The sequence below is a fragment of the Pezoporus occidentalis genome, unplaced genomic scaffold (genome assembly GCF_034315485.1).
Source record: "Pezoporus occidentalis ecotype Australia unplaced genomic scaffold, CSIRO_AGI_Poc_V1 ctg85, whole genome shotgun sequence".
NCBI lineage: Eukaryota > Metazoa > Chordata > Aves > Psittaciformes > Psittacidae > Pezoporus > Pezoporus occidentalis.
In genome coordinates this window covers 881,840-894,542 of record NW_026916212.1, presented here as the reverse complement: position 1 = coordinate 894,542, position 12,703 = coordinate 881,840, and the positions used below count along the sequence as shown (strand labels likewise).

Sequence of the window (12,703 nt, the reverse complement as noted above, 5' to 3'; positions counted from 1 at the left end):
GTGTGGAGGCACGCCACCATTACCGATTTTCCCATTTCAGTATTTCTTTCATCATCTTGAAAAGTGCTTATCTCAGTAAGCCAGGCATGGCTGGCTTGTGGCTCCTGAGCTCCATGCAGTTAGCGACAAGCTAGGTGGGGCTCCCACGGCTGGGGCATGTTGCCGTTGAGCTGAGCAGCTGCTGGGCATTTGAGCCCCTCTCCAGAGGAAGATGTGGGTTGGCATGACCTGATGAGGCAGAGTTGCTATCAGTGCCTCTCAGACTGGCACCTCCTCTCAGCTCTCTGCTGGACATACTACATATCTTATACCCTACAGGTCATAGGTTCAGGCAGATGGCTATCCCTGCTTCTCATCGGAGAGACAGAGGTTTTGGTGCCATTTGGAATGGTGGCTTGTATCTCCAATTACACTAAGCTAACCTTCTGTGCCCCTCTTGCTGAACTGGACAATGTCTATGCTTGGCAACTTTTTCTGGTTTAATTCCAAGATTAGAATATGAGAATATATTTTCAGCATCAGTCAGCTGGACCAGGATATGCTTGATCTTGGCTTTCAGCTATACTCAAACCCATTGGCTAACAGTTACATTTTCTAGTTAATATTTGCACTGTAATGTGTAATTTTAATCATAAAACCTCAGAGTTTTACAGTCCTCCTGTAATAGCCCCTGCTTTACCAAAAGATAAACCCTTTCAAAACCTTACATGCAGGCAGGAATTACAAAGATCAATTCAGAAACTGGAAACATACATTAGTAGTGACCACCTCCTTCAGGACTTAATCGGGTTAGATGTAAAGTGGTTTTCACAAATGAAGTGCTTGAGAACATGCTAATCACCAGTATCCAGGTACTAAGAAATGACAAGCTTAAAAGAAGAAACAGTTATTCTTCCATATGAGTTGACCCAAACCTGAAGACAAAATTGCCTGCTGAATCTCTCACAAGCAACCAGAAGACTTAACCATCCCAAAGCAGTGTTGTGGGAGATTTCTCCTCATACAACCCTGCATGCATTTTCTTTACTGTCTTGGTCACCAAGACATCTACATATGAAAATACAACATATTGTTTGACCTTGATATTAAAATTATTCGGAGATCAAAAGCAAGTGCTAAGAATAGGCAAGATAGTTATACAGCCCATAATAGTAAACTCCTGTATTACTGGCACCTCTCAATAGAGACAGGCCTGAACTGAAACCTCAGGTCTGCACATCATATCAAGAGAAAACAAACAAAAAGCTGAATTTCTGTCTCGGGTCTCAGGGGGTTACCAGGAATGTTGCTGGTTCTGGTGCTTGAGTGTTTGGTCCTCTTCATACTGCAGGAAAAATAGAGGGACGAAAAAAGCACTCTTTAGTCTGCAAGTGAGCACTAAAGTCAGCTTGCCATGTGAATGAGAGAACCCCAAGGAACAAAATCCCAGCAACGTGCTATCTTTGGGTAAACATTTGTTTGCAATATCTTTTTAAAATAATACTGTCGACTTCAGTGATTGACGATTTCACCCCATTTATCACTGACAACTAGAATTATTTTTTCAGCTGTGGATCATGCTAATTGTGGAAGCTAATAGGGAGGAATGTGAAGTAAATGGTCTCAATACCTTTAGTATATGTGATGACTTTACCAGACTTGCAGTACTGTATTTACTGTAACCAAAAGGTCATACTCTATATTTTAAATGTAAACAGTGAGCTTTTCTGCATCAGTCACACTCCTGCAAATTATGCACAAAAATATTTTTAAAAAGGTAATTAGCATTTTTTTATTTTTTAATTATTACTATAATTAACCTTAGTTTTAGATATTTGAAGGAAGGCTTTGAACTGTAACTGACACACATGTGTAAGCCAGAGAGGATTACTACCATCTCATTGGCAAAAAAGGCAATTTTAAAAAGATGGACTAAGGCTCTTATAATTCACATTATTGACACTGAGTGCTCATTTCTTCTGTGTAGCACGGTAAATATTGAGGCAATAATGAGATGGAGTTGTTCATTCCACTGTTAAATAAAAAAAAAAGGCAATTTCCCAGATACTGCAGTTTAATCAGTGTTGATTTTAAATGGTACAACCCCATTCACATCTTGAATCTCTAGGTCTTTCAAAGACACCATACATGGGAATGCTATAATAAAATAATTCAGATGTAGTTTTGCAAACAGGAATTTGTTGTTATAAGCATTAAAAATACACAACTTTATACTGGCATGAACTGAGTCTTTGAAAGGTATTTAATAATACTGTAATTTGGGTGTGTACACTCCCCTGAGCATATGCTATTAGAACATGATAGCACAGCAAGCTTATTATCAAATGTACATGAAGCTCATTTCAAAAAATAGCAAGACTTGTATTAGTGGAAAATGGATACGTGCTTTCTAGTAAATGAAATAAAGTGACACAGGACAGAAAATGATATTTTAGCATGTGCTACAGAATACAGAACAGATTAATTTCTATATAAGAATTTTTTAGTGTCAACACACAACAGGAATTGTTGCTGTAAGGGGACTGTGTCAAAGTTGACAGGCCGAAAATGTAACCTACCATAAAATTAAACTTTTTATGAAATGCCCTTTTGATCCTGAAAAATCTATCAATGTTCCAAATCCAAAACTCTCACATTGCTAAAATACCAACTACTTTGTTGTGTGATATGCTATTAAACTTAGTTTGGTTTTGCAACATGTATATGCAAATCACTATTATGCTCTCTTCTCCACAGTCTTTGGGACTACACGTTTAAACAGTACTAGGTCTTTTGTTTAAGATCTCCATGATTTAGCATTTCAGTTAGCAGTAATTTATAACAAAGCTATAATATGAGGCTTCTGTACTCCAATTGTAAATGTCTTCTTAGAAAGAGGGCAGTTCTTCATATGTGGAAATTGCCAAACCACAAAAAGATTTATTTTTGTCTTATTTTACTTAATACATGCAAATACTTTCCAATGCATATTGAAATGCAATAAACTGTAGTTACATGGCATAGTAACAAAAATGAACAACAGCATTTCACTCTTTCAAGGTGACAGATAAAAAAGAAGTGCTATGACTTCTGAGTTTATTTTTTGTCAGTTTTAGTTCACAATCTAATAGTGAGAATTGAGAAAATTAATTGTGAATGGCTTTCCTTATACTACACACAATTCATGCCTCTTAATTATTAGCATGTGGACAGGTTCTGAAATATATGTATAGATTCTTCATGTGTGAGGAAATGTATCCCAGAAATTAACAGTGCAACTTTTCATTACAAATACGGTCTTTACCAAACCCAGGCTATTTTCAGGCAATGACTCCCTCTATTTTTGTAATAGTATTATGGCTGGGCATAGATCATGTCATTCCATGTCTTCACTGCCTCAACTCTTAGTTTTCTGTAATCATTCCAAATCACCACAGGACACTTTGCTGAAGACTTTTGTTGGGTTTACTGTAAACCTGACAACTAGATGATTGGAGTATCTATCTTCCATTCTCCCTGTCTTATCACCACAGATAACTGGAGCTGCATAGAATAGTCACATTTGGGTATCTGTCTTTTTTAGACAGTTTCTGTGACTAAAAAAGTATATTTAAGACATCATAAATAGTAGTGCTGATTGTGTTTGATGCACACACACTCCACTAACAAGGTGGTCCTAAATATATTCCATCAAACCCCACCAGAATACTACCAAATGTAACATTTTCTTACGAAAACTGGTGAATGAACAAGCAGTATGTACAGCATACTTCAGCTTCTCTAAATACAGCTGTGATAAAAGCTGAAATACATTATAAGCAGCTAGTATTAAGCATAAATGTTTCAGAATTGAGACCTGAAATTAAACCTGATCTTCAGTCCGACCCACACAATCAAGTTAGTCACTTCACCCAAGAGGGCTGAGGATTGACAATGGTAATGATCTTTTCCAGTCCCTTCAGCTAGCAGAATTCAGCAGCCTTACTTGATTTCAGGGTTCTTTTCAAGTCAGATATGGTATGTTTTTTGTTTTCACATAGAATGTGGGACTCTTTCTCATGTTAACCTAGGCCCTGGATGACTAACCCTATAGCTGACACAAACAGATGTTTTTATTTGTTTGAACTATTTAGGTCAAAGGGCTAATGAGCTAATGAGAATTCTTTCAAGAGCTATCAAATGGGGCATGATTAGCAGATTTTTAGTTCCTACTTACATGAAACAAAATAATTGAAAAAAAATATTCTGAGTATACAAATCTTCCATTTCCATCCTAGACTTGGCAAGAGGCAGATTTAAAAATAATAAAATGAAAAAAAGCATACCTCAGTAGCTGAATCAGCAACTCCAGTCTGGCTCAGCAGTCCTGTACTTCCATCAGCAGCTACAATTTGCGTTGTTAGAGTCTCTTCTACTCAAATAATGTTTGATAGGATAACACTGAGCTGTCTCAGCAAACTTTTATTTTTCCCATTGTATTTTCCTTTGCTCAACTTCTGTAGCTTTTTTTTTTCTGGTGCACATACTTTTCTATGTCACTTTATTAAACATTAATTTCTAGTCATATAAATGTGTCCCTCAGGTTAACATTATAGAGTAATTGCATAAAAATCATTCCAATCTTTGTTTGAGCTAAACCTGCAGTATATTTTAGATCAATTTCCAGAGGAACAACATCTTGCTGTGGACATAAATCAGCTAATTTTTGGAAGTTTCTATTTTATATATGTATGTGTGTGTGTGTGTGTGTGTGTGTGTGTGTAAATGTGTAATTATGTATAATTTAGCAGTGATTATACAGTAATTTTTTTTTCATCTAGGAGTAAATAATTTATCTCCAAGACTCCAAATCAAGGTAATACACCGTATTCACAAACTGGCTATTACTCAAGAAATCCAAACTTAGCAAGTCAACTCTACACAGTGTTTATTTTCTTTTTTTTCTTTTTTTTTCTTTTTTTTTTGGATAGTGGAAATCATGTATAAATCACAAACAGTACAACTTCCCCATGTCAGCAGTTGCCACTTGAATGGCTCAGCTTCCATGTATAGACACTGTATTTTTAGTATAAAGTCAAGATAATATGGCTGTTAACTAATACTTTTGACTACAGTAAAGATACAAACTTTTGTAATATAAATTAATTGCCATTACAAAAAGGCAACTCTATTAGCTAATACAGTACAAAAATCTGCAACTTCTATAAATATAATGAAATGCGAGAAGTTAACTGAAATAATACATCACAGATTTTTGTATAGCGCATTTGAAGAAGCAAGCTGAGATACACATGGAGCATTATACACCAAGAAAGAATATCAAAACCCACTAAGATTTAACTTTTTTCCATACAAATGCAAGAAGTACAAGTACAGGACACGACATGGAAGCAGTAAGATTACTAGCTCAAAGTGAGTAGACAAAGAGTTCTTACTGACAAGTTGTAAAGTATTAGGCAGCAGACAGAAGCTTGTCAAAACCAGCTGTTGTTGGATACTGATTGATAATGTTTTCATTCTGACGGCTGAGACACTGCAGACAGCCACAGGTCTGAAAAGAAGCCCAATGTGGGCACATACACATACACACACACACATACATACAGAAACTAGTTTAACAGATGGCTAAAGAAGATTAAAGCACAGTATCTTTTTTAAAAAGACAGTGTTCACTCTTCAATGAACTTGCATGGAAAGTAGAGTCTAGTGCCCAAGTTTATTTCACCTAAATGATGAACACATGTGAAAAGATTAAAAGAAACAATTAAGACTGGTGAAGGACAGAAGGACAGGGAAGTGTGACTTGAGCTGCTACGAGCATTTTTAATTCCTCCATAAAAAGGTGAAGGTGTTTGCAGATGTTAAGGTTCACATCCATTAAGTCCATCCACAACACAAAACCACAGAACTACACTCAAAGTAAAGTGAAGTGTTGGTCTTAGCCTTATGCAGTTATGAGGTATTGTTTCAGCCTGTGGTGAGGAATGATCACTGTAAGAAAAGGCATACTCAAAATATTTGGAAAAAAAAAACCAAAAACAACTGCTCCTGTGCAGTTGGTATTTTCCTAGAGAAAAAGCATTAAACATCCAAAGGTCCTGGTCTAAGTGGCCACTGACATATGCCAAAGCCATATCCTCATTGACTATTTGGACCTTTTGCAGGATAGTCATGTAGCACCTTCCAACAGTGCATAGTTGGGAAATCATAACCAAAATATAACTCAGAAGCTCTTAAGTTTTTTGGATCAGTCTCACTGATGGTACAAGTATGGTTTTAAGAATGCAAACCAGTTGGACTTATTTTCATTTGCTGTACCTTTTGGTCCATAACTTCAACATGGGAAAGAAAGGGAAAATCAGTAAAAAGAAAAATATCTTTTAACTAGTGCTCAATGAAAAAGCAGTAAAAGCATTAAATCACTCCTTTTGCCTGCCCAGACTGCCTGCTTTCTCTGGGAAATAATTCCCTCACTCCTCCCCACATTTATTTGTCATTGTCCCTAAACAGGACAGAAATCTGGGGACCTTTATGGACATGTGGGGATGCTGTAGCCTCTGAGCTCATGTCAGATAAGAGAGAGTCTGGAACTGTAAATTGGATGCAATTGCTCTTTAAATCCAGGGAAATGAATCTCCTTAACCCATACAATGGAAATTGATGGGCAGCTGGGTTCCACCTAAATTGATCAGAGAGAACTGAACCAACAGAGGGCTCCTCTCTGTGTTTCAAAATTAACACTTCCAGTTCTTGATATTTCCAAAAGTATTAGGAGCGAAGCAATGGACCTGGCAGAAAAAAGAAGAAACACAAAAGAAGAAGAGATGCCCTTCACGTTTTCTGCCTATTCTATCTTAAAATTAAACAAGGAGCTTAACAGTTTTCTTTCTGATAATAGGAAGCAATCTGAGACAGTGATCATCAGGCCATGCATTTGGGCAAAAATAATTCTGACTGAGCAATGCAAGAAGTTCATGGAAGTTGAAAAGTAAACAAAAAACCTATTAAAAACATCTTGTTTAATAAAGAGTGTAATTGCAAGTAACAGAGAAATGGCTTTTATAAGCCTTTAAAAGCTATTTTTTTATTCCCAAATAAACTACTGAGAAACTACAATAAACTTCAAACTTACTTAAAAAAATAAACAGAGTGGAAAGATGTTACTTAATGCCCTGAAAAAAGGAGTTATGAGTTTTAAAACACCAGCAGAATTGATAAAGAACCACTGACAAGACACATCACTACAGTTTGAGTTTGCAGATGCTCATGCATGAGGGTAGCTAAATGCACAAGGCACAACATTTAAGGTGTGCACCAGTCCAGTGACTGATCTGCAGATACCCTGTTATGACTGACTTAATGGTGAGCCATTAAGTGACTTGGCATGTTTCTTTAATGGGCAAAATCACCTTATAAGGTTTTAAAATATCAAGAAAAGGCAGTCAAAAAACCTGCAAATCTACAACTGGGAAAACTTGGAAAGAGAACATACACACTGTGTTACTGGAACCAAATGATTTTTTTCCAAATGTATTTCAAATGTTTCCAATGAATACCTTTTTGTCTTCTAAGTAACATCAAGCCCAGAGGAAGTTCAAAAGAACATGTTATAATCCCCTGAAAAGAGAAGCTTATAGTACAAACACTGGAAGGCCCTTAACTATGGTATAGATGCCTTGGCAATGTTACAATAACAGTAGCAGTCTGTAAGTGACCGATATAGGAAGAAATACATATTCAACATCAGTCACTCTAACTAGAGATCAGTTCTCCACAGCTGAATTAACAGACATTTGCTTTCTTCTGTTATGCAAAACTACCTTCAATGAAAATTTTTATTTTATCCAACTGTTGTATATTTCTGAAAATTTTGTTACTCAGACCACCTGTTTATGTTACATATTTTTGCCAAGTACTATTATCCCCATACATCTCTTTGATAATTTATGTTTTAGGAAGCTTTCAGCAAAGCAGCGGCTCTGCCTTTGACAAGGTTATGCTGTGACTTCAGAAGAGGAATCAACAAACTTGTCAACTGTGTTTTCACCTAGTAAAACCTCAAGACTAACCTTTGCATTTTCTGAAACTCCTTGCCTTTAAGGTGTCCTTCTAAAGGTCTCAAGTGGCTGTGCTTTTCCATACTGCAGAATCACAGTAAACAGGCTAATACAAACTACTCTCACAAATCCTTAAGACATTAGTTATATTTTAAAAGCCAAGGTAGCAGGTAGAATTCCTCCTTTACAGACTATTTTATTTTTGTGCGTGTAAAATTTCCTATCAAGGATGATCACAATGCAAGAAAGCAACATGCTGTGTGCAGAAATAGTGGTAAACAAAGAGGAACTCCCTATTTCAGTAGTAGACAACTTTACTGGAAATAGTTGTGTACCTGATTCACAGAGTATTTATTTTAACAAAAGGACATTCTGCACTAACTCTGTATGAAAAAGATATCACAGCCATCTCTTGATACCACACCATAATTAAGCTGTGAGCAGAATGTTCAGGTACAGTGATGCCTGGAGAATCGCTCTTCTCTCTTGGGTTTCACATTCTTGAAGGTTCGAAATCTCTCTCTTCTAGCAAGTTTATTAGAAGGGAGAAGCTGTCTTTTACTGCTTCCATATCATCCAAGGAGCAGGGTTTAAGGATCCAGCGCTTTCCACGTGCAAGTGGCTCAAGTTCAAAATATTTTTTAATCTATTAAGAAAAGAGATCAATGCATTAATATTGTAATGACAACCCTCTGTCTGTCATCTAAAAAAACCCAAACAACCCAAACCCAGTAAATAAATAAATAAATAAATAAAACCCATGTAAAAAGATCAGGATACTCATTTTTAGAATCTCACCCACAGCTGTTCTTACAATACAGGTTATATGACATGACCTGAAAGTGTTTTCTTTAGGGGTGAGTGACCTGCTTGGAAGCTACCATTCTACCCATACACTTAACAGCATGGGAGGTCTTGAGGGGAGAATAGTACACAGCAAAGCCCATGAAACAAGTGTTCAAAAACATAGCCAAAATAGCAAAAGTAACTATAAAATTTTAGGTTATGCTTGTAGTTTATTGCCAAAGCTGTATGTTTCATCATACTTTAACTGGCAAACACTTGAGATGCAGAATTTGTCACCAGATCAAGTACAAAAATTAACTGTCAGAAATGTACAAATCCTGAACATTCCAGTCAAAGGTGAGCTATAGGAAAAGGCTTCCTAATGAGCACTAGAGAAATAATGAACACCGGAGGATAAAAAAGTCTTCCAAAATCAGTTAGTTTTTCTAAAATTAAACATAGAAGAACAGCATGCTGTTCTTGGTTCTTCATGATTAGGATAGTAATAAGTACTATATGTGAGACACAACGATTTTGTGCAATCACCTTAGTAGAAAATCCAGCACATTCTAGCAGACTTCAGCTACTTACTAACAATACCTAATAATGCCTATAAAGAATGACATCTTTTAATGAAACGAATTCCATTTGTATTTCTGCAGCAACCATGCAGGAAGGAGGCATAAGAATATGCTATAATATAGTATTGCAAATTTTAAGGTGATTATAAGCTTTAATGAAATAACTGAGTAAGATGCAGTTTCTTGGAAAAGACCAGTCATCACTGACGCTAATTACACGGTCAAGGCAGAAACACAGATCCACAGAAATACTAAGAAAGAAATTATTTTCATTTAGCAGTATACTCCAATCACTTTTCAAAATAACAATATCAAAACTTTTTTTTTTTTATGCTTCTTTGGAGAAGACAGCAGTCTGCAGGTTATTTTGGCCCATAGATTACTGTTTTCATCAAATTTTTTGTCTCTCATAGTATTTGATCTGATACTGGTTTACCCAAAAGTCTACTCATGTTTGAATTTTCGAAATAGACATTTAGTTTTTACATCCAAAATTATATCCACCAGTACTTGCTATTGTCAGCATACCAACAGAAATATTTAGTCCTGACTTAGTTTGCACATTCTTGTTCCTTGTAATTATTGCCAAATATTCCTAATTTTCTTTTATTACAGACTGTGCCACAAATACGCGCAATAACAGGAACAGTCACTCGTATTATGGTAGGCAGTAGAGGCCCTAGATAGGCAACTGGAGCCACGCTGTGTAAGGTTCCATGTGTATGGGGAATAAAAAACCGAAAGAAAGCAAAAAAACCAGCTTCCAAAGTGCAAACAAGCTGTAAGATCTATATGCAGCTCCTACAGTGTCTATACAACAGTTTTGTCTATCTAGTAATGTATTCTAATAAAAGAAACCAACTGTAGTTGAATCAACTCACATTAATCAGAATTCAACCATGACAATGTGGCAGGAAGGGTTTATTTTTTAGAAAAGAATTTTGCGCAGATCATTTAGTAACAAGTATCAAAAAACAATGGTGGTTTTGAGATGAGAACTTCTGCTTCCCCAGGTAAGATGAGATGAAACCTTTTAAAATCTATTTCCAACAAAGCAGAATTATAGCTGTAACAACCCGCAAACATTTGAAAATGAAGCACAGCACCTGACATTCAGAAAACATTCAGACATTTCAGAAAACATACAAGTTGAAATAAACACAACTTCAACAACCAGTATTTTAATATCAGCAAACCTTTTAGCATTGCTATCTCAGTGCCACATTAGTATCTGATGTGCTAGCATGGTTATATGTGATAAGAACCTAAATACTGATCTCTATAAGGATACGCTGCAATGTCTCCAGCAGCTGAAGTGACACCAAATTGAGTTTACTCTCATTAACATATTGAATTAGTGGCACTGATCATAGTATTGGAGAAGCAGCATAAGAAAGCTCTCTTGCCTTTTTCAGCAACAGCCTCCTTAACTGCTAAATAAGGGGAGGAAGTAAAAGCTGCACAGAAGCATAACAAAGCAAGGTGTCAGTGGAGCTAGCTGATAGAGCAGCCTGCTGGTGTTAAGCTGACAAATATGGCAGAGTAATTTGAAATGTTTCACACCCACAACACAGAGGATGTCCACCACACCCCCCCTACTGGAAGACTACTGCCATCAGCCCCTTAAACTCACTGAAGTTTGTCCACATTCGTATTTACGTAGCCTCTTCATAAGGCTATACCATATGAAGAAATTATTAGAAAAAGGTCGTTATACTGTAAGAAGAGTACTTGAATTTAAAAGCATGAAATAACCTAGTAACACATACATATGGAAATGATGGGAGTAAGCAGACTAGCACTGAGTCTTATGTGTTTCTGGGCAAATATGACATTGCTTACCAAGGTAGCCTCCAGCCAAGAAAAACACAATGACTTCAAGGTGTATTTCAGTGACTGAAGATGCCAAGATAGAATTTCTATTTCAGCAGTGAAACAGCATAAATTGATTTAGTGAATCAAATTTTATAGGTAAGTTATTTAACACTCAATGTTGATTAAAATTTATTATTTCCTATTTCTAGGTGTGTAATCAAAATGTAACAAAATCAGCAATATGCTGTCATCATTTTCAACACCTGAGGAACAGTTTAGAGTATCTGCATTAACAGGCGTTAGATGAATGTTGAAATTAAACTGATCATTTAGCAGTGGCTTTTGAAATGGGAAGCTTTGATAATGGCATGAAAGCAGAACTGCTTATATTCACATAAGTAGCAGCTAAATATAGTAAATAATACTAATTGGCTTACAAATAATAAAGAACTAAACCAGAACTAGCACAGAAGTGACTTTCCACAATCCAAGGGACACTCAGTGGTATATTACTGTATTTCCTCATTTAAATTTCACATCACAATGGAATTTGCTAAAGTCCAGAGGTTTGCAAGCGGGCTCTACAACTTTGAAGCTTCCAGAAAAAAATGTGCAGACACAAATATTTTCCAATTTACTTTAATTTCTCCCCCCTTTAACTCAGAAGATATCATTCAGTTCTAAAAAACGTGACATTTTTTAGACTTAAAAAAGTAACCATTTTTTTACATGCAAGAGATGAAAACAACTACACAAGGATAGACTGACACTATCAGATGCCGAACACTGTTTACACAGTTGAGTTTTCCACTGGAATGTTCTCAGCTCTCCATGTGCTTTCTTTTCTCTACTTGCTTCGATGACCATCATTTACCCCTAGCAGATTTCCTAAGAGGATGCATGCTAACCACAAAATATCCAAAGGAAGCTGAAATTCTCTGAATACACAGTCTCCTAGGTAGTTCTTGCATAATTACGATAATCAGCAGTAACTATATTACACTTCAACTGCACTAGCACAAAAGGGGTGTGTTCCTAAGAAGCTCTTTTGTCTTCTCCTTTTGCATAAATGGTAAAAAGCTTTCTGCCTGTTCATGGATGCCAAAGAGAAATACAAAGATTCAAACATGTTTCAGATGTCTGACACATTAGACTTGCATTTACTACACTGGCTTTGCCAGTGTTTATTTTGGGATTGCTAATTTTTTAAGATACACGTTTAGAATAAACACAATCAATTAAATCCACATAATGTTAAGACTTCTTTACTACTATTTTACAGGCTCTCACTGTATGTCTTGACTCCACATGGGGGCCTTGTTTTATAGAGAAGCTGACATTGTATCTATGCCACATTCTAAAGTCAATAAAGTCTAACAATACACATTTGCAATTATTCCCACTCTTCCCACACTCCACCTTTTAAGTCCTATTCTACTGGCAGAATACACTAAGCATATGGTTATCAAATGTTGCTTAACCTAC

At 36.2% G+C, this 12,703-nt stretch overlaps 1 protein-coding gene across 5 annotated transcripts in view; it reads right to left on the bottom strand.

The window, feature by feature from the left end:
- Positions 1-4,905: 4,905 nt before the first annotated feature.
- ARL15 (ADP ribosylation factor like GTPase 15) overlaps positions 4,906-12,703 on the bottom strand; it is a 221,690-nt gene continuing 213,892 nt past the window's right edge. For all 5 annotated transcript variants that reach the window (XM_062604281.1, XM_062604278.1, XM_062604279.1 and 2 more), the window contains one exon: positions 4,906-8,682. In XM_062604281.1, the coding sequence (XP_062460265.1) occupies positions 8,530-8,682 (153 nt within the window). In that variant the 3' untranslated portion in view covers positions 4,906-8,529. The remainder of the gene's footprint in view (positions 8,683-12,703) is intronic.